Source organism: Entelurus aequoreus, linkage group LG15 (genome assembly GCF_033978785.1).
Source record: "Entelurus aequoreus isolate RoL-2023_Sb linkage group LG15, RoL_Eaeq_v1.1, whole genome shotgun sequence".
NCBI classification, from domain to species: domain Eukaryota; kingdom Metazoa; phylum Chordata; class Actinopteri; order Syngnathiformes; family Syngnathidae; genus Entelurus; species Entelurus aequoreus.
This window is the reverse complement of record NC_084745.1, coordinates 30,584,273-30,607,724: the sequence shown is the minus strand read 5'-3', so window position 1 is coordinate 30,607,724 and position 23,452 is coordinate 30,584,273. Positions and strand designations below refer to the sequence as shown.

The 23,452-nt window shown below is 38.6% G+C and overlaps 1 protein-coding gene across 1 annotated transcript in view; it reads right to left on the bottom strand.

Moving 5' to 3' along the window:
- cntnap2a (contactin associated protein 2a) overlaps nt 1–23,452 on the bottom strand; it is a 541,273-nt gene that overhangs the window by 471,450 nt on the left and 46,371 nt on the right. The window contains exon 2 of the mRNA XM_062021878.1: nt 21,766–21,959. Within this exon, the coding sequence (XP_061877862.1) occupies nt 21,766–21,959 (194 nt within the window). The remainder of the gene's footprint in view (nt 1–21,765; nt 21,960–23,452) is intronic.

Here is a 23,452-nt window from a genome sequence, read left to right as displayed (position 1 = left end):
CCTGGGAACGCTTTGGGATCCCCTGAGAGGAGCTGGACGAAGCGGCCGGGGAGAGGGAAGTCTGGGCTTCCCTGCTTAGGCTGCTGCCCCCGCGACCCGACCTCGGATAAGCCGAGGAAAATGGATGGATGGATGGATACATATACACTGTATATATAATTTATAGTGTTAGAAATGTGTTTATTTGGATTATTAGTTCATTCATAACCATGGAACCAGAAATTAATCTTGATCTGACTTAGTAAATGGTTGAATTTTTTTCTATACTTTAGCTTTTTTTTTTTTTTTATCCTCGCTACTTGTATGACAGGCGTAACATTTAAAAACTATTACCTGTATATTTTATGAATGTCAAAACAGTACTCAAGTGTCTTGAGTATTGGTAAATACGGTGAACAGTTTTACATTTGTTTTAGTGGTTAACTTTTGACAGTTAAATGTGACTTAAAACAATCCTTTCAAGGTCTTTTGAAGGAACAAATGTACTTAAATTACAATATTTCCAGTTTTTACATTTCCTGTGTGGCAGCACAGCTCGTGTTCGACTTTGGAGGTTCTATCGCAGCTCATTAATTTGGGTAAAGGCTGCGTGAGAATATTCACTAATTTGGTGAACTTTAACTTCATTATGTTTCACACCCGCACTTAACTTTAAATTGGGTGCCTGTGGCGCTGCAAGGGGGAATTCACACATTTGTTTTACTGGTGCATACAAAGTAGTGGAAATGAGCCCCCTGTCTGTGACTCCAGATGCTTGTTTCTGTCATTATTTTCCCTTTCTTGCCATCTCAATTTGGAATATGACTCATTAACCAGGTGAAATACTGGGGGGCACAAAAGTTGAAATAGCGTAGTGCATAAATCCAGGAGACTTTTTTCCGTAAATTAGCCGTCACCATTGAGAAGCGTAGACTTCACCATTAATTTCCTGACAAAGCTCAGCTGAGCAGCTGCGCCCTTGTGAGAACGCACTCTTCTATACTCCAGCAAACCCCTGAAGACAGCTGTGTATCGACACTGGCACCTGAACGCAAGCACACAGTCAGATATCCTTGACGTTTGGATTTTTTGGTTTCAATTTCATGCCAGTGTTTTCAATAAATATGATAACAATTTGCCAGAGGAAAATCATTTAATTTGAATTTCTGTTCACATTTGTTCCTTGAATTCGCCTAAAATGGCACAGCTGCACAAAAAGTGGCAGTTAAAAAAATAAAAAAAACCTTGACTATTGTTTTCCCGCACTGAATATATTTCTACAGTTTTGTTAGTGTGATAATAATAAAATCTGATATTTAAAAAAAATAGAGCAATTCCAGTGAATCGGTGCCACTTTTATCCACAGGGAAAACAAATTTAAAAATGCAGGATAAATTCATCAATCCGTCCATCCATCTTCTCTATCCAAAGTCGGGTCGCGGGGGCAGCAGCCTAAGCAGAGAAGCCCAGACTTCCCTCTTCCCAGCTACCTTGTCCAGCTCTTCCCGGGGCAGCCCATCATGCCCAGGCCAGCTGGGAGACATAGTCTAGCAGGATAAAATAATATTTTTAAATAAGCAAAGTGTCCTGTCCATTGATCTGATTTCATATTTAATTATGCAATTTAAATTGTCACGGCGCACGCTCAATACCACATGTCATCTGCGGCAAGCTGTGCCGGCGCCTCCGCTGACAGCGCCAGGACACGCCCCTGCTCGCTCTGGCCACATCGCAGCCACACGCCAGCGAAGCTTCAGGCAATCTGCAATTTGCACACCTGGGACTAATAAGGGTGAGCAGTATAAAGACCAGCGGACCTGAAGATCCTACGCCGGAACGTAGTTCACTCTCTGGCTTCCCTCCCGCGTACTTGATCTCTCTTTGTGTCTTCCCAGTTCCCGTGTCTTATGTGCCTTGTGTCTTCCCGCAGTGCTCCCGTGATTGAGCATTGTGCCTCGACTTCCCTTTGGACTTTGGACTGCCTCCCTTGATCCTCGACCCCCTGCTTGGACACGGACCTCGTTGCTTCTCTCCAGCCCCCGACCGCTTGCTTGCCCACGGACTGCCTTCTTGCTTTGCCCCTTTTGGTCTGGCGAACGATTCATTCAACACGCACATACAACAAACTCCGGTAATATTTACATTGTTAACTCTACACATCGTTTTGCACCAAACACTTTGAGTAGCATACACATCCCACGCACTCATCAAAAGGTTCAATGTACCTATTGAACTGATTCTGGTTTTGGTGTCGTCTCCTTCCCCTGTTGTACGTAACATAAATCCTTAATTAAAATACTTTGAGAACTGTAAAAATTACATTATTTGCCTATTTGCAGTTACTAAAATTAGACTTCACCATTAATCATAATATTAGTTACAATACTTCAAATGTTATTTATTCGTATTTGTTTTTTTCCCTTGTCTTATCTATACTTTACGTTTGTTTTCTTTAAAAATAAAAATAAAAATATATTTTAAGCACAGTCCTGCTACCTAAGGAGTGTTTTTGGAATGCTGTTTATTTTAAAACTGCATTTGTTTATTGGATCATTAGAATGGCCTGATGCAATAGGCTATCAGCATAAATGCCATGTGGCTATATTTCATACATTTGCTTGTAAAATTCAGTCATATTTCTCAAATCTCATATTTGGCCTATACAAACATTTTATATAGTTGCCTGAGTTGGGCTGATACGCATTTTGAGTAGTTTGTAAGATTTAAAGTTAAAAAAAAAATTAAAAGACAGAAATAAATGTTAATTTATTTTGAAAGTTTCAACAAGCACATTGGCATGCAAATTCTGTGTAATGGCCCAATAGTACATGAATGAGTGGTGCTGCCAATCATCATGTAATCTCGGGACCTAATAATAGTTTTAATAAATAACTATGTAAACAAAACACTAAATGGCTGAGGTAAATTCAACAGATTTACTAGTTTAAGTGGAAAACCAAAATATAATATATCATATTTTTACTGGGGATGTCCCAATACGTTTTATCTTCTGATATCATACAAATAGATAAAACGACAGCACAAATGATACATCATTTTTATTAATGTGTGGTGTGGAACAAGAGAAAAAAGTTTAATTAAGTAAAATTTGTCAAAAAGAGAACAATGGTAGGTATACAAAAAACACAGCGATTTATTATTAACCGCCTGGAATGGACCTATGCTGTTTTGAAGTTGAAGTGGAATTGCACCCAGTGGCCACAATACTTGATTAAAGTGAGCGCATGGCGTAGTAAATTGAATGATGCGAACACATTTCTGACTGGAAACATTTTAATATGCCTTGGAGCAGGGGTGTCCAACTCATTTTAGATCGGGGGCCACATGGAGAAAAATCTACTCTCAAGTGGGCCGGACTGGTAAAATCACGGCACGATAACTTAAAAATAAAGAAAACCTAAGATTTTTTTCTTTGTTTAAAAATAGAACAATCACATTCTGAAAATGTACAAATCATATTGTTGTGGTTAATAGTATTCTATCTTTATTTTTTGTTATTTATACTTTCTGAATAAATGATGTGATAATGTTCATCAGTCAACTCATTGGTGTTAATTTTCTATCTATCAAGATAAAAAAATACAATAAAAATTAAATTACAGGAAGTTATTTATGTAGTTTGCTCATTTTCCTCGACTGGTGCACTGACATGTGGTTTATTCATTTTTACATATGTAGTATAATCTACAAAGATACAAATAATTGCTATTGCGACACATTTAGAACAGCAGTTTCTTTCATTCAAAAATTTCGGCTCATTTTTATACTTAGCATACTCATCCCACGGGCCGCATAAAACCTGCCGTACATTTGACACCCCTGCCTTGGAGTGTTTGTATGTGTTAGTAATATACAACAATAAATATTTGATATATTGACAACTGTCGTGTTTTATTCTGCAATTTTGCTCAATTAAAGTCGCTTATTACGTATGTCTAGCTTGTGTGCTTAGCTGTTGTGTAGCTGCTAGCTCCCTCTTTACCTTTTGTAAATGACTTCAATGAAATACAATAAACGACCAACCTTTATGTGCTAATTAGAGGGCATTTACATGTCAACTGGCTGTCCAGCTTTGCACAAGTAAAAACGCTGTAGGACTGCTTGTATCAGAGTTTAGATGCAAGCCAATACGACCCGATACTTGCTAATTTGGTGATGTCAGAACGATATCCGACATCGGTAACAAATAGGGACATTTCTACTGCAGTTTTTGGGAAGCGGACATTTTAAAAGGACGTCCAAAGCACAAAATGTTCACAAACGATTATTGTATGCCTAGACCAGGGGTGGGCAATTAATTTTTACTGGGGGCCGCATGAGCAACCCGAGCACTGCTGGAGGGCCACATCGACAATATTTCAATGAAATTTTGCTAAATATTATTTTTTATATATACCGTAAGATAAATAATAATAATAATAATAATAATAATAATAATAATAATAATAATAATAATAATACTTTCATTTAACCTAACTTAACTTTATACCAAAAGCACTGCTTTGGAAATCATTTGTACCCCTTTCAAAGATCACATTTAGTTCCCCTTAAACATCCTCATGTTGCACAATGAAATGTAAGCATAGGATGAAGTGTGCATTCCTGTAACTTTCTCTAGTAACAGCATTCCATGATTAATATAAATAAATTAACATTAATAATAAATGACAGTAAAATAAGCACACGTATGACTGGGAGTCATAGTGTAACTTTGTGTGGTGTTTGAGTTGTCCGACTTTTTGTGTGGCCATAAACACACCAGTGGTTTAGTGCTATGCATGTTGGTGACAGATGACAAGTTGGTTTTGGCCTGGTTTGTACGGCAGAAAATGACTAGTTTTTCGAGATAGAAGTGTTTTACTCATGTTTTTGGTGTGGTTATGGCCGAATATAAACAGTTTTGCTCAATACAGTGATCAATATAAATCCTGGCCTCGAAGCATTTCGATAGACGTTACAATAATTGAACGGTGTTCAATTGAACGGTGTTGACGAACACCGTTAGGGCCGCTTGTTGTCACTGTCACTCAAAGTTGCCTTGCAAAATTACACAGAATAAATGTGTTTATTTTGTTTAGAATTCAGATGGGATTTGATTTGGTGCGCGGCATATATTTGCTGTGCGCAGAGGACGCTTGAGCAGTGCGCAATTGCGCAGGCGCGCACCTTAGAGGGAACGTTGCTTGACAGTCCATGTCTTGTTGAAAACACGGCATTCGTCATCAACTTTTCTCTTTTTAGCGTCGTCTCGGGTGTAAACCGTGCATCACTTGTCGCTGTGCACCTTCACTCACAGGTTACACACGGACATACGCCCATAAATAACACTTTTCAAAATAAAAGCAGCACAGTTGTATTGCGCGCACGACATAGATGTTTTTTCAACTTTATTTTGTAATTTGTGATAGCAGCTGTTCACATTCACTCACAATCACGCACGCGCATACGTCCACATGGAAGTAATACAAATAACGCTTTTCAAAACAAAAGCAGCACAGATGTATTGCACACTCGACATAGATACTTTTTAAAATGTATTTTGTAATTTATGATTGGCCTCACGCGGGCCGGACAGGGACGCACAAAGGGCCGGATGTGGCCCGCGGGCCGCAGAATGCCCAGGTCTGGCCTAGACCCTGAAACACTGGACAAAAAGATCACCACGGGGAAAAAACCTATTAAGTTGAATTAACAGAGTCAAAATTTGTACTGGGCTCAATAACCTGTTCTACTGCTGCATAAATACCTCCCAAATGCCTATTCATATACTGTGTATATATATATATATATATATATATATATATATATATATATATATATATATATATATACATAGTTTACAATGTACAAGCCACTAATCTCATCAAAACCATCAATTTCAATCCCTTGCAAGGCTCAATTTAAAGCAACTGGACCACCCCTTAACCGTACGCCTCATCTTGGTGCTCCACTATGACTACATCATAGCAGTGAAGGTTTTTCATTATTGAAAACTTTCATAGATTGGCCAACACCCCTCAAACAATAGGGAAGGGATTCATATGACCTAATTCCTGGGTGGATCTCACTTGAAAGAAAGAGGGGGCATGTGGGTGAATTATTTTGCAATGCAGTCTGCTGAAAATGAAGGAAAGTGCCACTCTTGGAATTGCCACAAAATACATCTTAAGATGTTCAACACTGGCGGCTAACGTGGATAGTGGACCTCCCCAATTCGTCACGTTTTATGTGTCAGGTAAACCGTGACTTCATTCAAAAATGTGTGGCAAGCAAATGCCACAGGTCAGTTGCAATGAGGATGCTGGGAGATCTCAGGGTAACTTAACTCCTTCCCTTCTTACTTTGAACTTGCGCCAAATAGATAAGCTCACTGACAAGACTCCAAGGACACTAATGTGTTCCGTTATTAGAGTCGTCGGTCTCAAAAGTAGTGATTTTGTCCCCCTCTCTTTGATTGTTCACAGTAAAAGCACAGGTTTGTTTTGAGTAAAATGCCTCTACGTGCTACCCTTATTTGGCATGTGGTGAAGAGCAAATAATAAAAAATGATGTAAGTAAATGTTTACAGTTTGTTTCATTGAGTGCTTTAAAGGCGCTTTCAGTCTTATTGAATTGATGCCAAACGTCCTTCCATCTGGAATCTAAATGCAAGGGAATCTTTGGAATGCAACGGTGAACCACAGGATCGTTTTGACTTAAACTAAGCCACAAAATTCACGTAGGACTATTTTTCATCACTATGCTGAGGAAGCATTATTAATGTGTCCCTGTTGGATGCAGAGTCGGCTTAAGAGTCGTGGCCGGGGCTGTGCTGCTTTATTGGATACATATATTACTGTCAAGTGGCCAGGTAGACTTACAGCTCCAAGCCTCTCATCCATATGAACAAACAGGCTAAGGGAGCCTATTGCAAGGGCAAGCTGGAATTAGCCAGACTAAAATTTACGACACGAAAATGAAGAGATATATGCATTTTATAAGCAGTGTATGTCATTTTGGGTGGGTGAGACTTGCATTTAAGTGTTAAAGTGTTATACTAAAGCAATTGTTGTTATGTTACACAAATACATTCACACATATAAACAACTACGGTATTTTCCGGACTATAAGCCGCAACTTTTTTCCCAAAGATTTGAACCCAGTGTTTCATACATAGGTGCGACTAATCTATGGATTTTTCTTCGCTAGCAGCTAAATTATGAAATGGGCTAAGCAACGAAATCAAACAATGTACTAAAATGATCCACTTTAAGAAACTGTTCAAACTCAAAGGTGTTTACAAAGTACACGGAAGAAAAATCCTGATTAACATCTTGAACTTTATTAAAAAAGGAGTAAATCTTCTCATCAATGACTTTACTGTTTTGTTTGATGAGCCGTTTTACTGCCGCGTTACAGGCACCGTTTGGAAACAATTAAGGCATGTAAATAAACATTTACAAAATCTCTCTATGTAAATATCTAATTTCACAATGTACTGTTATATATCTGCAGCTTACAGTCCGGTGCAGCTAAAAAATATATCTAATTATTTCTTCTAAAATTGTGTGGGTGCGGCTTAAAAACCGGTGCAGTTTATAGGCCGGAAATTACGGTAAATGCTTTCATGATGTTATTTCAACGGCGAACAACCAAAGGTCCTATTCTTACAAAGGCAAAAATTAATGTAAGTTATTTTATGTAAATATTCATTACTTGCTAGCGACAAATTAGTGAGGACTTTTTAAAGTGGGAACGGCGTGGCGAAGTTGGTAGAGTGGCCGACCCAGCAATCGGAGGGTTGCTGGTTACTGGGGTCCGTTGTGTCCTTGGGCAAGACACTTCACCCTTGCTCCTGATGGCTGCTGGTTAGCGCCTTGCATGGCAGCTCCCGCCATCAGTGTGTGAATGTGTGTGTGAATGGGTGAATGTGGAAATACTGTCAAAGCGCTTTGAGTACCTTGAAGGTAGAAAAGCGCTATACAAGTACAACCCATTTATCATTATTATTATAAGTGAACTAGCCACCGGTTTTTTTCTTCGTATTTTTATTTTTTTTGAAGGAACAAGTGATTGGTAAAAATGTATAGTGTTGTGTGTGTCTACACCGGGGTCTCTAATAGGGATGTGTCGATCAATCCGCCACCGATTAATATCGGCCGACTTTCTTGAAAAAGTATGTGATCACCACTGCCGATTAATGCCTGTCATAACGCATGTAATACACAGTGTGTAGACACTCCCTTAAGTCAATAATATTCACTTCCATTACGCCAAATAAATTACATTTCTTAATATCTTCAGTATCATTATGAAATAGCATTATCACTGGAGGATGAAGCTAAACATGTTACACATTGAGAGCAAGCAAGCAAATATCTAATAGCTTAGCTAGCCAAACAAAAAGCAAGAAATAAGTGCTTAATCAAGTTTAATAAGCAGAAGGTAAGCATATATTAACAGAAAAGGAATAAGAGTCAGGGGGGTGTCGAAACTTTTTGACTGGGGGTCAAATATTGGGGTATAAAAATTTGGCCGGGGGCCGAAAGCCGACTGCAAAGTAACTATATATATATATATATATATATATATATATATATATATATATATATATATATATATATATATATATATATATATATATATATATATATATATATTTATATTTATATATACATATAGATATATATACTTTAATATCCATATGAATACCCCATCGGACCCTCAGTGCGTGGCGCTCCAGACTATAATTGATAGCTGTGGTCTTACACAAATAATAAATGAACCCACGCATCACAACGGTAATACGATAGATCTAGTGCTTGTCAGGGGTGTCGCCACCTCCAAAGTTATGATACTCCCGTATTCTGAAGTAATGTCCGATCATTACTTTATAAAATTCGAAGTGCTGACTCATTGTCAACAAGCTAATAATAATAATAACTGCTATAGCAGCCGCAACATTAATGCTGCCACAACTATGACTCTTGCTGACCTACTGCCTTCGGTAATGGCAGCATTCCCAAATTATGTGGGCTCTATTGATAACCTCACTAACAACTTTGACGACGCCCTGCACGAAACCATTGATAGTATAGCACCGCTAAAGCAAAAAAGGGCCCCTAAAAGGCGCACCTTATGGTTTACAGAAGAAACTAGAGCTCATAAATTATCATGTAGAAAGCTGGAACGCAAATGGCGCGCGACTACACTTGAGGTTTTCCATCAAGCATGGAATGATAGTTTAATAACTTATAAATGCATGCTTACCTTAGTTAAAGTTAAATATTACTCAAATCTCATCCGCCTCAACAAAAACTATCCTAAATTTTTGTTTAGTACAGTAGCATCGCTAACCCAACAAGGGACTCCTCACAGTAGTTCCACCCACTCGGCAGATGACTTTATGAATTTATTTAATAAGAACATTTAACTCATTAGAAAGGAGATTAAAGACAACGCATCCCAGCTACAACTGGGTTATATTAACACAGATACGACTGTATATACGTATATACGTATATACGTATATACTGTATATACAAAATAGTCTCTCTCTTTTTGATGAATTAACATTAGAGGAATTATTATGGCGTGTAAGTGGGATAAAACAAACAACATGTTTACTTGACCCACTTCCTGGGAAACTTATCAAGGAGATGTTTGTAATATTAGGTCCATCAGTGCTAAATATTATAAACTTATCACTTTCCTCTGGCACTGTTCCCCTAGCATTCAAAAAAGCGGTTATTTATTCTCTGCTCAAAAGACCTAACCTCGATCCTGACCTCATGGTAAACTACCCCACCTTCCCTTTTTTTTTTTAAATCCTCGAAAAGATTGTTGCACAGCAGCTAAATAAACACTTAGTGTCTAACAATCTCTGTGAACCTTTTCAATCCGGTTTCAGGGCAAATCACTCTACGGAGACAGCCCTCGCAAAAATGACTAATGATATATTGCTAACGATGGATTCTGATGCGTCATCTATGTTGCTGCTTCTTGATCTTAGCGATGCTTTCGATACCGTCGATCATAATATTTTATTAGAGCGTATCAAAACACGTGTTGGTATGTCAGACTTAGTCTTGTCTTGGTTTAACTCTTATCTTACTGACAGGATGCAGTGTGTCTCCCATAACAATGTGACATCGGACTATGTCAAGGTAACGTGCGGAGTTCCCCAGGGTTCGGTTCTTGGCCCTGCACTCTTTAGTATCTAAATGTTGCCGCTAGGTGACATCATACGCAAATACGGTGTTAGCTTTCACTGTTATGCTGATGACACTCAACTCTACATGCCCCTAAAGCTGACCAACACGCCGGATTGTAGTCAGCTGGAGGCGTGTCTTAATGAAATTAAACAATGGATGTCCGCTAACTTTTTGCAACTCAACGCCAAGAAAACGGAAATGCTGATTATCGGTCCTGCTAGACACAGACACCTATTTAATAATACCACCTTAACATTTGACAACCAAACAATTACACAAGGCGACTCTGTAAATTATCTGGGTATTATCTTCGACCCAACTCTCTCGTTTGAGTCACACATTAAGAGTGTTACTAAAACGGCCTTCTTACATCTCCGTAATATCGCTAAAATTCGTTCCATTTTGTCCACTAACGACGCTGAGATCATTATTCATGCGCTCGTTACGTCTCGTTTCGATTACTGTAACGTATTATTTTTGGGTCTCCCTATGTCTAGCATTAAAAGACAGGTCCGGTGGCCATGGATGAAGTGCTGGCTCGCCTGTGCATCGGTTGGGGACATCTCTGCGCTGCTGACCCGTCTCCGCTCGGGATAGTTTCCTGCTGGCCCCACTATGGACTGGACTCTCACTATTGTGTTAGATCCACTATGGATTGGACTTTCACTAATATGTTGGATCCATTATGGACTGGACTTTCACAATATTATGTCAGACCCACTCGACATCCATTGCTTTCGGTCTCCCCTATAGGAGGTGGGGGGGTTACCCACATATGCGGTCCTCTCCAAGGTTTCTCATAGTCATTCACATCGACGTCCCACTGGGGTGAGTTTTTCCTTGCCCTTATGTAGGCTCTGTACCGCGGATGTCGTTGTGGCTTGTGCAGCCCTTTGAGACACTTGTGATTTAGGGCTATATAAATAAACATTGATTGATTGATTGTTTTTCTGCACCATGACTAGAAAAGGTTATTTGGATTGGGTCATATAAGTGAATGCGTGCTCATGGTGTCAATAAAGTACACATATGATATGTCAGTATATTGTTACAGTCAGTACACTACACATAAGGGGGCACATCCATATATTGGTGGCGTCAACACCAAATGTAACACCAATAGATTATCTACACCAGAATAATTAAATCGATATTTTTTGTTTCACAATTTGTTTATTTTTTTGTTTTGTTTATGTTAATAGAAAATAGTTCCCTTGAAGGCAACATTTTTTTTCGATGAGTAGCAGATAGTAGCTTTTGATTTTATTAAGTTATTTTGTGCTAATGTTTTTTTCAAACAATTGTATGTAATAAGAGAATAAAGAACTTGTTCAAAAGTGTGTTGATGTTGTTAAACTGTCAATAGCACTCACCATAAATACATTGAAATATGAACAGTTAATACATATGATCGATATTCATATTGGTATCGGCCGATTTCACTCATTAAAGTTAAAGTTAAAGTACCAATGATTGTCACACACACACTAGGTGTGGCAAAATTATTCTCTGCATTTGACCCATCACCTTTGTTCACCCCCTGGGAGGTGAGGGGAGCAGTGGGCAGCAGCGGTGGCCGCACCCGGGAATCATTTTTGGTGATTGGATGATTGATATTGGAATCGGCAGCATAAGAACATCCCTTGTCTCACTTGTCTCCAACCTTTTTTTTTCTGTGAGCTACTTTTACGAAATGAAAATCTCTGAGAGCTACTTATTGTTGTAACGTTTAACATTAACACAACATTGTTCCTCCCTTGTATTTCAGTGTACATGTTTTTCTCGTTCAGGTTACTTTGCCAACAAAAAACATGTTTAACTTACCGTATTTTCCGGACCATAAGGCGCACCGGATTAAAAGGCGCACTGCCGATGAATGGTCTATTTTTGATCTTTGTTCATATATTTGGCGCACCAGAGTCATATTATTATTTTTATTTTCTAAATGGAAATCACTTCCTTGTGGTCTACATAACATGTAATGGTGGTTCTTTGGTCAAAATGTTGCATAGATTATGTTTTACAGATCATCTTCAAGCTGCTTTCTGACAGTCAATTCCGGATGCGCCCTTTTGTGGGCGGTCTTATTTACGTGGTCACCTTCGGCAGCATCTTCTCCCCGTCATCTTTGTTGTAGCGGTGTAGCGTGCAAGGACGGGAGTGGAAGAAGTGTCAAAAGATGGAGCTAACTGTTTTAATGACATTCGGACTTTACTTCAATCAATAACGGAGCAGCATCTCCTCATCCGGAAACAACAACACAGGAAATGTGGCCCGTAATTGGGTGAATAATGTAAACTCACTATACCGGTATGTTTTAGCATCTTTCATGGCGAGTTTACTGACAGATATAAGTAAGAACTTTACACTACTTTATATTAGAAATGGCAACAGCGGAGGATGAATGTCCCATAACAAGAAGATAGAAAAAAAGAAAAAGCTCAACAACCACGCAAGCAATTTTTCAGCATTTATGCAGATCCCAAATACAGATCAGCAGGTACCAGAAGGTAAGAAAAGTTGCTTTTGCATAATTTTGCGAAACAAAACGCCAGATAATACGTTTGTATGTCTTACCTTCATACACACACCATAATAATACTCATATGTTTAATGCGCCGACAATCCACCAAGCGGTGCGGCTTCGTAGCTTACCAAAGTCGTACAAAAACATTTTAATAGATTTTTCAGCGCCTTGTGTAATGTTCTATATATTCAATGGAACATTCAAAATGTTGGTGTTGTTTTACTTGGAACCCATCATTGTGCAGGCTACACGTATCTCTTATGTTTGACTGCCATCTACAGGTCACACTTATCATTACACCATGTACCAAATAAAATAGCTTCGAGGTGGGTAATCTCAACCAAACTTATTCCTTACATCAGGCGCACCGGGTTATAAGGCGCACTGTGGAGTTTTGAGAAGAAAAAAAAAGGATCTGAAGTGCGCTTTATAGTCCGTAAAATACATTATATGATTGGCAACATTTAAAATATAATTTAATTTAGAAGCAGATCCCCATCAAAACGTCATTGCCTTTGTACTAGTTTGTGGTAATGTGACATTAAAAAGAAGAATATTGAGAAGATATACAAATAATAAGAGTTTGAGCAAATATTCTTTGACCAATCGAGTTACCAGTTGGAGACCCTTGATCTACACTGAGTAGAAGGGGGAGGGTGGTATTACACCAGACACTAAGTGAATGTTGCTACATAATTAGAGACCACACGTGAAAAAAAGGTGAGGGAAATGATTCATTTTAATGATATTTTAATGCGTAAAAGGAATGTTCAGTCTAACTGAGATTGGTCTTAATTATTGGGTCTAATTCTTGTTTTTTTTGTAGCAACCCATACTATGTTGAACATGTGACTGAATCTATATGAATGAAAAACATTAGATGTAATTACACTGGAAATTGTGATGTATCATGTTGTATGCTTGCATGTTCGAAATAATCTCAAACTCAACTCAACTCAACTCAACTTTTACTTTAAAATTCTCTTTACAACTATTTTTTTTTTTAAATCAGAGAAATCTGATGCGCCATTTGGGAGCCGAAAGATTTCTTTCAGAGGGCCGAGACAAAGGAGCTGAAGTTCCCGTCACTACGACAAAGCGAATGCGTCGTCCAACTGCTAAGGCATAACGCTAACAATTCCGGCTAGGACACCTCCTGCTCAGCTTTGTCACGAATGGCGTCTAAATTACCACACTCATTCATCAATGTCATTATGACTCTGCACTTTCACAAAGCCAATTATGAAGTGTTTATCAGTTATCTTCCTCGGGGAATCGCTGAGCCAATACAGTGACATTGCCTGCGGTGGGAAAGGACACTCACTCCTGGGAAGTCAGGGTTCCTTATCAGTAACCTGCGCGCTTCTGATTGACAGCAATGGAGGAGAAACAAGACATGAGTAAGCATGCTAATTATTACAGAGGACATTTTTAATGCATACGCAATGCATTGACCCAGTTATGACCTAGAAGTAAGTCTGTTGATTCATTTATTGACCCGGATATGGGACATCACTTCATTATAATTATACATGCAAACCAAATGACATCTCCCAGAGCTTTTTTTCCTGTCACTCACACACATCAGTGACCCAGAGAGATGTAGTTGTCTTATATTTGGGTCAATAGGCCTACAGTATTTTTGACAAAATACAGTGATATACACAGTTGTATTATAGTATTTGTATAGTGTATTGATTTTATATAACTACAGTAAACCCATTTATGTTGTCGCCTCGCCGACTGGCTGACTAATATCAAACTAAACGTACCAACCTGCACATTTCCTTGCGATGTTCGCCAAGAATTTGAAAAAAGAAACAATTTGTGCACATTTTAATTTGAATTATTGTGCTTTCATATACTATTTTGTACACTAATGGAGTCATTTTGTTGTATGCTTTGGCTACAGTTTTAATAACGTTTTCCACATGTACAAATCTTTGTGGGCAACATTCTGAAAAATAAAAATACATTATTATGTTGCTGTGGTAGAATCAAGTTAAATACATTTCAGGGGTGTCCAAACTTTTTGCATGCAAAGTAACTATACACGTGTGTATATATATATATATATATATATATATATATATATATATATATATATATATATATATATATATATATATATATATATATATATATACATATATACATATATATATATATATATATATATATATATATATATATATGTATATATGTATGTATGTATATGTATATATATATATATATATATATATATATATATATATATATATATATGTATATATGTATGTATGTATATGTATATATATATATATATATATATATATATATATATATATATATATATATATATATATATATATATATATATATATATATATATATATATATATATATATGACTACATATTTTATATTATGATGGATGTATAATTAATAATTATTATAATTGGATCTTAAGAGTATGTGAAAGTTCAACTCCGACCTTGTTTACTTCTGTGACGACCTCCTTAAGGCATTTTTCAAATAATCAGAAATATCAAGCAGCTAAAATAATAAATACATGTTTTGCATTTACCCATCCTTACTTGTAATGGATTTAAATTAGTGTAATTTTGACTTTTTTTTATTTTTTGACTTTTTTTAATCTCCACAAAGTTCAATGAGTATGTTGTGTTATGTGTGACCATGTTTGTTGTATTTTTGTGCTTGTTGATTATTTTTCATTTCTGTACAAAGGGAATGTTGTTTGGATTGAGTCATGTTACCAAATGATGTGCTGTTGAACTTGCAAGTACAATTTATGGTTGAGTAACTTTCATTGGCCACCAGATGGTGATAAAATAACAGCTACTAGACCACCGGCTATTCGTATATGATTTGAAGATGCAACTCCTAGCCCAGGGGTCGGCAAACCGCGGCTCCGGAGCCGCATGCGGCTCTTTGACCACTCTGATGCGGCTCAACTGCATACTTGCCGACCCTCCCGATTTACCCGGGAGACTTTCGGATGTTAGTGCCTCTCCCTGTAATCTCCCGGGGCAATTATTCTCCGGTTTTCACCCTGTCAACTATAATAAGGGGATACTGTGATGACACAGCATTTAGCACTCTCTACAGTCAACAGTATCGACGTGCCAGTCCAGGTACATGTTGTATGCAGCTTCTGCTTGCACACTTACGTGACAGCAAGGCATACTTGTTCCACAGCCATACATGTCACACTGACGGTGGCGATATAAACAACTTTAACACTCTTACAAATATGCGCCACACTGTGAACCCACACCAAACAAGAATGACAAACACATTTCGGGAGAACATCTGCACTGTAACACAACATAAACACAACAGAACAAATACCCAGAATCCCATGCATCCCTAACTCTTCCGGGCTACATTATACACCCCCACTACCACCAAACCCCGCCCCCCCAACCCTGTTCCCCACACATCACCACCCCCTCCCCCCCCCCCCCCCCCTCCGTGCGTCGGTTGAGGTGGGCGGGGTTTGGTGGTAGCGGGGGTGTATAATGTAACCCGGAAGAGTTAGGGATGCATGGGATTCTGGGTATTTGTTCTGTTGTGTTTATGTTGTGTTACAGTGCGGATGTTCTCCCGAAATGTGTTTGTCATTCTTGTTTGGTGTGGGTTCACAGTGTGGCACATATTAGTAAGAGTGTTAAAGTTGTTTATATCTCCACCGTCAGTGTGACATGTATGGCTGTGGAACAAGTAAGCCTTGCTGTCACATATATGTGCAAGCAGAAGCTGCATACAACATGTACCTGGACTGGTTCGTTGTCAATGCTGGTTGCAGAGGGCGCTATTATTGTTGTTTGGGTGAAAATCAGCAGACATTCAAGAGAAAAGTAGACTTACATTTCAGGGTTGGCAAGTATGACGCTGTCAAGCGCCGTTCATATAAAACTTGTGGTCCGCACTAACAATACATTTTCATATTAAGATGCGGGCTGCGTGTTTGAAACCCCTGGTTTATACATAGCCCAAAGCAAAAAAAAACTTTGTATGCAGTGTTATTTCATTTTAAATTTCAAAAGAGTTTTGTGGCTCCCATTGTTTTCTTTAATTTGTGAAATTGGTCAAAATGGCTCTATGAGTGGTAAAGGTTGCCGACACCTGTCCTAGCCATATGGCTTATTGCACTCATGCCATCTAGTGGGCCATATCAAAGACGTCTTCTGGCGGGTGAAATTGAAAATGCCAGCCCGGCCGCATTTTACTCGCAGGCTATAGATTGGACACCCCTGATTTACTTTAAAGCTTACTTTGCCCTTTGTGTATGTTTTATTGCTGAGAAACAAGACAGTAGTTTTGTTGCTGTTGGGGTTTCATACTGTTTACAGACAATAAAGATGTAAATACAACAACACGTTGCCATAAACGGACTGACTTCACAGAAATGATCACTTTGGCTTTTAAATTTTATGTTGACAAAAGCAGTAGACCGTGGTTAAAGGAGCTCTCTAATGCTGACAACACTGGCACTTATTCCATAGTTCTGGTCCTAAAAATTAAGCCTACAGGTCAAATTACCGCCAAAATACAAACAGTAGTAATTTTATTTTAGGTTTGTTTTCTAAGGAGTTTCAGTACATATTAGAACGCTGTAGCGGTTAATTTAAGGACATAATTCACCACACCTGTCTACTTGACTTTGTCCTCATTATTCACTGCCATTGTTCTATTGTGCACATAACAATGTTGTTCTTGTTTACATTCATATATGCAGTTAAGAGTGGGTAATTCAGTGCGGCCCCTTTAAGTGGCCATCAGGAAATTCTCCCAAAGGTGGGTGTTTGTTGTACCCGCCATTTTGGAGGGTTTGTGACGTAAGCATTCATTCATTCTGGTTGTTGGAGGAATAAACGACGCACACGTTTTTGTGTGTCAAACGATACTTCAAGTTGTCTTGCTTTCACGCTACAAGCGCAACAACGCCTACTTTTAACTCCAAAATGTGAGTGGGCCTGCACCAGTCTGCTGAACACACCTACAGAAGAGTGGAGGTACTTTCATATTGCGTAATGTGTTTTGGTAGCATCTTCATCCCGAATCACGTTATTTTCACTCAATGTTTGAAGGAATGATCATATACGGTATTCTGCCCGATGCATTGTTGCCGGTTGTAGAAATACATCTAGAGAAGGAGTCAGCCTGCATTGATTTCCAAATGACAGAAATACGATGAAAGTATGGACCTCTCAAGTCAAATTGACTTGCGCAATATGGGACAGACCAAGAGAGAGGAGTTTATTTTGCAGCGATCATTATAATGATTCTGATTTTGAAGAAGAAGGGTTTTGGGAGGAGTTTGGGTGGAGACGTGTAAAAGACTCAAGCCAAATAAGATCCCCAAAAAATAGGAGAGAAAGACTGCAGAAAAACAGAAAAAAAAGAGCAGACCGGTTGCTCAAAAACGAGAAAAAAAGAAGGTAAGCTGCTGTTATTCTACAAAACCCAAAACCAGTGAAGTTGGCAATTTGTGTAAATCGTAAATAAAAACAGAATACAATGATATGTAAATCTTTTTCAACCTGTATTCAATTGAATAGACTGGAAAGACAAGATACCTAACGTTCAAACTGAGAAACATATTTTATTTTTGGCAAATATTAGCTCATTTGGAATTTGATGCCTGCAACATGTTTCAAAAAAGCTGGCGCAAGTGGCAAAAAAGACTGAGAAAGTTGAGGAATGCTCATCAAACACTTATTTGGAACCTCCCACAGGTAAAAAGGCTAATTGGGAACAGGTGTGTTCCATGATTGGGTATAAAAGCAGCTTCCATGAAATGCTCAGTCATTCACAAACAAGGATGGGGCGAGGGTCGCCACTTTGTGAACAAATGCGTGAGAAAATTGTCCAACAGTTTAAAAACAACATTTCTCAACGAGCTATTGGAAGGAATTTAGGGATTTCACCATCCACGGTCCGTAATATCATCAAAAGGTTCAGAGAATCTGGAGAAATCACTGCAGGTAAGCGGCAATGTCCATGATCTTCGATCCCTCAGGCGGTACTGCATAAAAAAAGCGACATCATTGTGTAAAGGATATCACCACATGGGCTCAGGAACACTTCAGAAAAGCAATGTCAGTAACTACAGTTTGTCACTACATCTGTAAGTGCAAGTTAAAACTCTACTATGCAAAGCCAAAGCCATTTATCAACAACACCCAGAAACGCCGCCGGCTTCGCTGGACCCGATCTCATCTAAAATGGACTGATGCAAAGTGGAAAAGTATTTTGTGGTCTAACGAGTCCACATTTCAAATTATTTTTGGAAACTGTGGATGTCGTGTCCTCCGGACCAAAGAGGAAAAGAACCATCCGGATTGTTATAGGCGCAAAGTTGAAAAGCCAGCATCTGTGATGGTATGGGGCTGTATTAGTGCCCAAGGCATGGGTAACTTACACATCTGTGAAGGCACCATTAATGCTGAAAGGTACATACAAGTTTTGGAACAACATATGTTGCCATCCAAGCAACATTTTTTTCATGGACACCCCTGCTTATTTCAACAAGACAATGCTAAGCCACATTCTGCATGTGTTACAACAGCGTGGCTTCATAGTAAAAGAGTGCGGGTACTAGACTGGCCTGCCTGTAGTCCAGACCTGTCTCCCATTGAAAATGTGTGGCGCATTATGAAGCGTAAAATAGCACAACGAAGACCCCGGACTGTTGAACAATTTAAGCTGTACATCAAGCAAGAATAGGAAATAATTCCACCTGAAAAGCTTAAAAAATTAGTCTCCTCAGTTCCCAAACATTTACTGAGTGTTGTTAAAAGGAAAGGCCATGTAACAAAGTTGTAAAAACGTTTCTGTGCCAACTTGTTTGCAATGTGTTGCTGCCATTACATTTCTAAGTTAATGATTATTTGCAAAAATAAATTAAGTTTCTCAGTTCGAACATTAAATATTTTGTCTTTGCAGTGTATTCAATTAAATATAAGTTGAAACATATGTGAAAATCATTGTATTCTGTTTTTATTCACGATTTACACAACATGCCAACTTCACTGGTTTTGGGTTTTGTATTTTGTGTTTTCTTCTACTGATTTTTTTCCCAAGAAGCTTGACGAAATGCTGAAAGAGCATGAGCATACACAGGCTATGGTGTCTATGGAAGAGGAGATGAAAGATGAAATTCCGAAAATGGTGATTCCTCAGAATGTTTACCACATCAGTTTTAAAATTATCATGGACCTGGGTGACAAAAAACATGCAATTAAGTGATCAAAAAAATAACTTTACATGCCTTTATCCACACGGTCTATGCGAGGAAATGGGTTCCAGTTCTGTAGATGACATCACACCAAGAGGGGAGTTTTGCGATGGAAAGAGGGCGTTCCAAGTACACTTAGTCATCTCTCAGTTACTCAAAAACTAATTGATGTTATGGGAAATGAGTGCCAGATGTATTTTCAGAAGCAAAAACTACATAAAGGGAACTTGTTAGTAAAATGTCAGTCATCTGGACGCTATCTGTCATTAAAGTCAAAATATTTTTTTTTTGGCAACCACTGACATGAGTATTGGAAATGTGAGTACAGGCAATGAGCGAGAAAAGCAATGCAAACATTACAGTGTATACGTGAAGTCATACATTAAAGCTATTGCAACCGAAAATAACCCTGGCAGTAGATAGCCAAAATACAGGGCGATTAATGTGTTTTTTAAGCCTTTGCAGAAATCTCAGAGACGATGAATCAGAGTTAATAGCAAAACCAAAGCCACTTTGAAATAAATAATAGCGGCTAATAGCTCTGATGCAGAACACATAAACAACACTGTAATTTACAAGGAGACGTAAAAGAGTCCACATTTTCCATTCCCAACAGACCTCAAGGGCCGCATGCTGTGCTTAATACAAACACTAAAAAGAAAAAAAAAAACTCTTACAAAACATAATTATGGTCTTTGCAAAGAAACGTCCAAAGCTGTCGTCGTCCATTCTTCAATAATTTGTGTTTTGCATCTTTTTTGTGCATTCGATACACACTGTGTTGTGTCCTTGGGCACAATACATATACTCTAATGGGTGGGTGAGTTCTGCAGTGACCATGCGAAAGTGGGAACAACAGGGTTCCTTTTAATACCTGCAAGCATCAGTGCAAAGACCTAAAAATGCTACTTAGGCCTTTGTGGCACTTTAAGGTGAATAGAGTAGGCCATTAGCTAATGATCGCACGCTGCTCTATGTCCTACCACTGGTGGTAGAGGGAGGTAAAGTAATGGTAAGTGGTCTTGAACTAAAATATAATAAACTATTTTCCCAGCAGAATGGATTAAAGACAATCCAGTTTACTCATGCATCACTTCAAGTCCAAACAAAGATGGACATGAAAAAAAATGGGATTGAAACCAAGACATGGCTGGAACCACAAAATCCCCAATGCTGCAGGGGCAAGCAGCCATCACACACACACTGGTGCCAATTCCATATTCAAGGCTCAAACGTTATCTATAGCGGGGGTGAAACTGTGGGACAATGTGAGCGGAGAAATGAAACTGTCTTCTAGCCTAAGAGTGTTCAACCTTGCGGTAAAAAATGTGTTGTTGGGAAACTATCAAAAACATGACTAGTTGTTTGGACTATCTCAACTGTGGGACACAGGTACAAAATAACTCACTGTGGAATAAGGGACAATAACACCAGACAAGGGTTCAGAAGACGAAAGATACCCAGGCAAGATGGACCTAATCTCATGGTCACTCAATGCTATTGACAAAGTTTTTTCCAGCATATGTTATTCTTGTTCTGAAATTGTCATGTATCCATCAAATTTGCTGTTGAAACTTGGACTAAATAACCAACATATATAACCAACATATAAATTGATTGTAAATTAGGGACGGGACATGGATAAGCATTCTTGCTTTTTTTCCGTATCCCTTGCCGTTGCATGTCTGTCAAATTACAAAGAGTGATGAAGTGTTGCTATATAGGTCTGCCGGAATAAATAAATTCATTCATTCATTCAATCCAAAGACAGGAATTAGGCTATTGTTTCATTTTCCGACTCACCCAAATGTTGCCATCCTGGTGATAAGGTTTCCAGTTCCTTCCCGAGTCGCTGTAAAGCAGACGGTAGCGCGTGGTCCAATCGGAGCTGCTGTAGCGCCCCTGGGTTGCGATGGCGCTCACCTGCTTTCTGGAGCCCAGGTCCACCTGTAGCCACTGGTAGTGGTCGCTGTCCAGTGGAGACCATCCACCAGCACCTGTGACACAAGATTTCATGTTCATAAAAAGTAATATGTACAGACAAATATGGCAGCAGGTTTGTGTTTGGCAACAACGTTCCCTCTAAGGTGCGTGCCTGCGCAATTGCGCACTGCTCAAGCGTCCTCTACGCACAGCAAATATATGCCGCGCACCAAATCAAACCCATCTGAATTCTAAACAAAACAAACACATTTATTCTGTGTAATTTTGCAATGCAACTCTGAGTGACAGTGACAACAAGCGGCCCTAACGGTGTTCGTCAACACCGTTCAATTATTGTAACGTCTATCGAGATGCTTCGAGGACAGGAATTATATCGATGACTTTATTGAGCAAAACTGTTTATATTCGGCCATAACCACACCAAAAACATGAGTAAAACACTTCTATCTCGAAAAACTAGTCATTTTCTGCCGTACAAACAAGGCCTAAACCAACCTGTCATCTGTCACCAACACGCATACCACTAAACCACTGGTGCGTTTATGGCCACACAAAAAGTCGGACAACTCAAACACCACACAAAGTTACACTATGACTCCTCAGTCATGCATGTGCTTATTCTACTGTCATTTATTATTAATGTTAATTTATTTATATTAATCATGGAATGCTGTTACTAGAGAAAGTTACATGAATGCACACTTCATCCTATGCTTACATTTCATTGTGCAATATGAGGATGTTTAAGGGGAACTAAATGTGATCTCTGAAAGGGGTACAAATGATTTCCAAAGCAGGACCCCCACCCAGACATATTGTACAATACTAATCCAAAGCTTATGAAAAACAAGATTTCTTTTATTTTCATTACAAGTGGGCCAAATCACTAATATTACAAAATAATCTAATGAAAATGACTCCTCTCATTTGAGTGTTATTATAAAAGATTGGTTTGAGACAGGTGTGCTGCTGGTATTGCCACGTGTGATGTTGCTCACATGTGCTCCACTGAATGCTCAGGGAGTTTTTGTGTTTGCTCAGACACATGAACAATTAGAGGGAACATTGTTTGGCACCATAGCAGAATAAAATGTCTTATCTTTATGTAATGATGTTGTATAACGTGAATGCACAGTTTATATCAATGGTCAGTGTCCAGCAGAGAGGTCCACACCTACACAGACACCTTGCACAGCACATGAAAAGATTCATGTTTTATTCAGATTTTTTGTACATTAGTTATACGGTTGTGATGAGTGACAAGGTATCTTCTTTAGTATTGTCTAATTATACACAGGTAAGGCTTCTACTTCCAAGTGAAGAGCATTAGTATGTATGACTTTTCAAGATGTTTTTTTTTCTTTCTGGTTATTAGCATGCAGGCAGCAATGTGACATTTGAAAAACTGCCACCGCGTAGATACCGATACCTTGATGACGTGACAGCATGCCGCCATCTTGTTATTGATTCCATCTTCTTCTTATAAATTCCTGCTCTTCTACTTAAACCATGGCAGCTGTGTAAATAATTCAAACTGCAACAACCC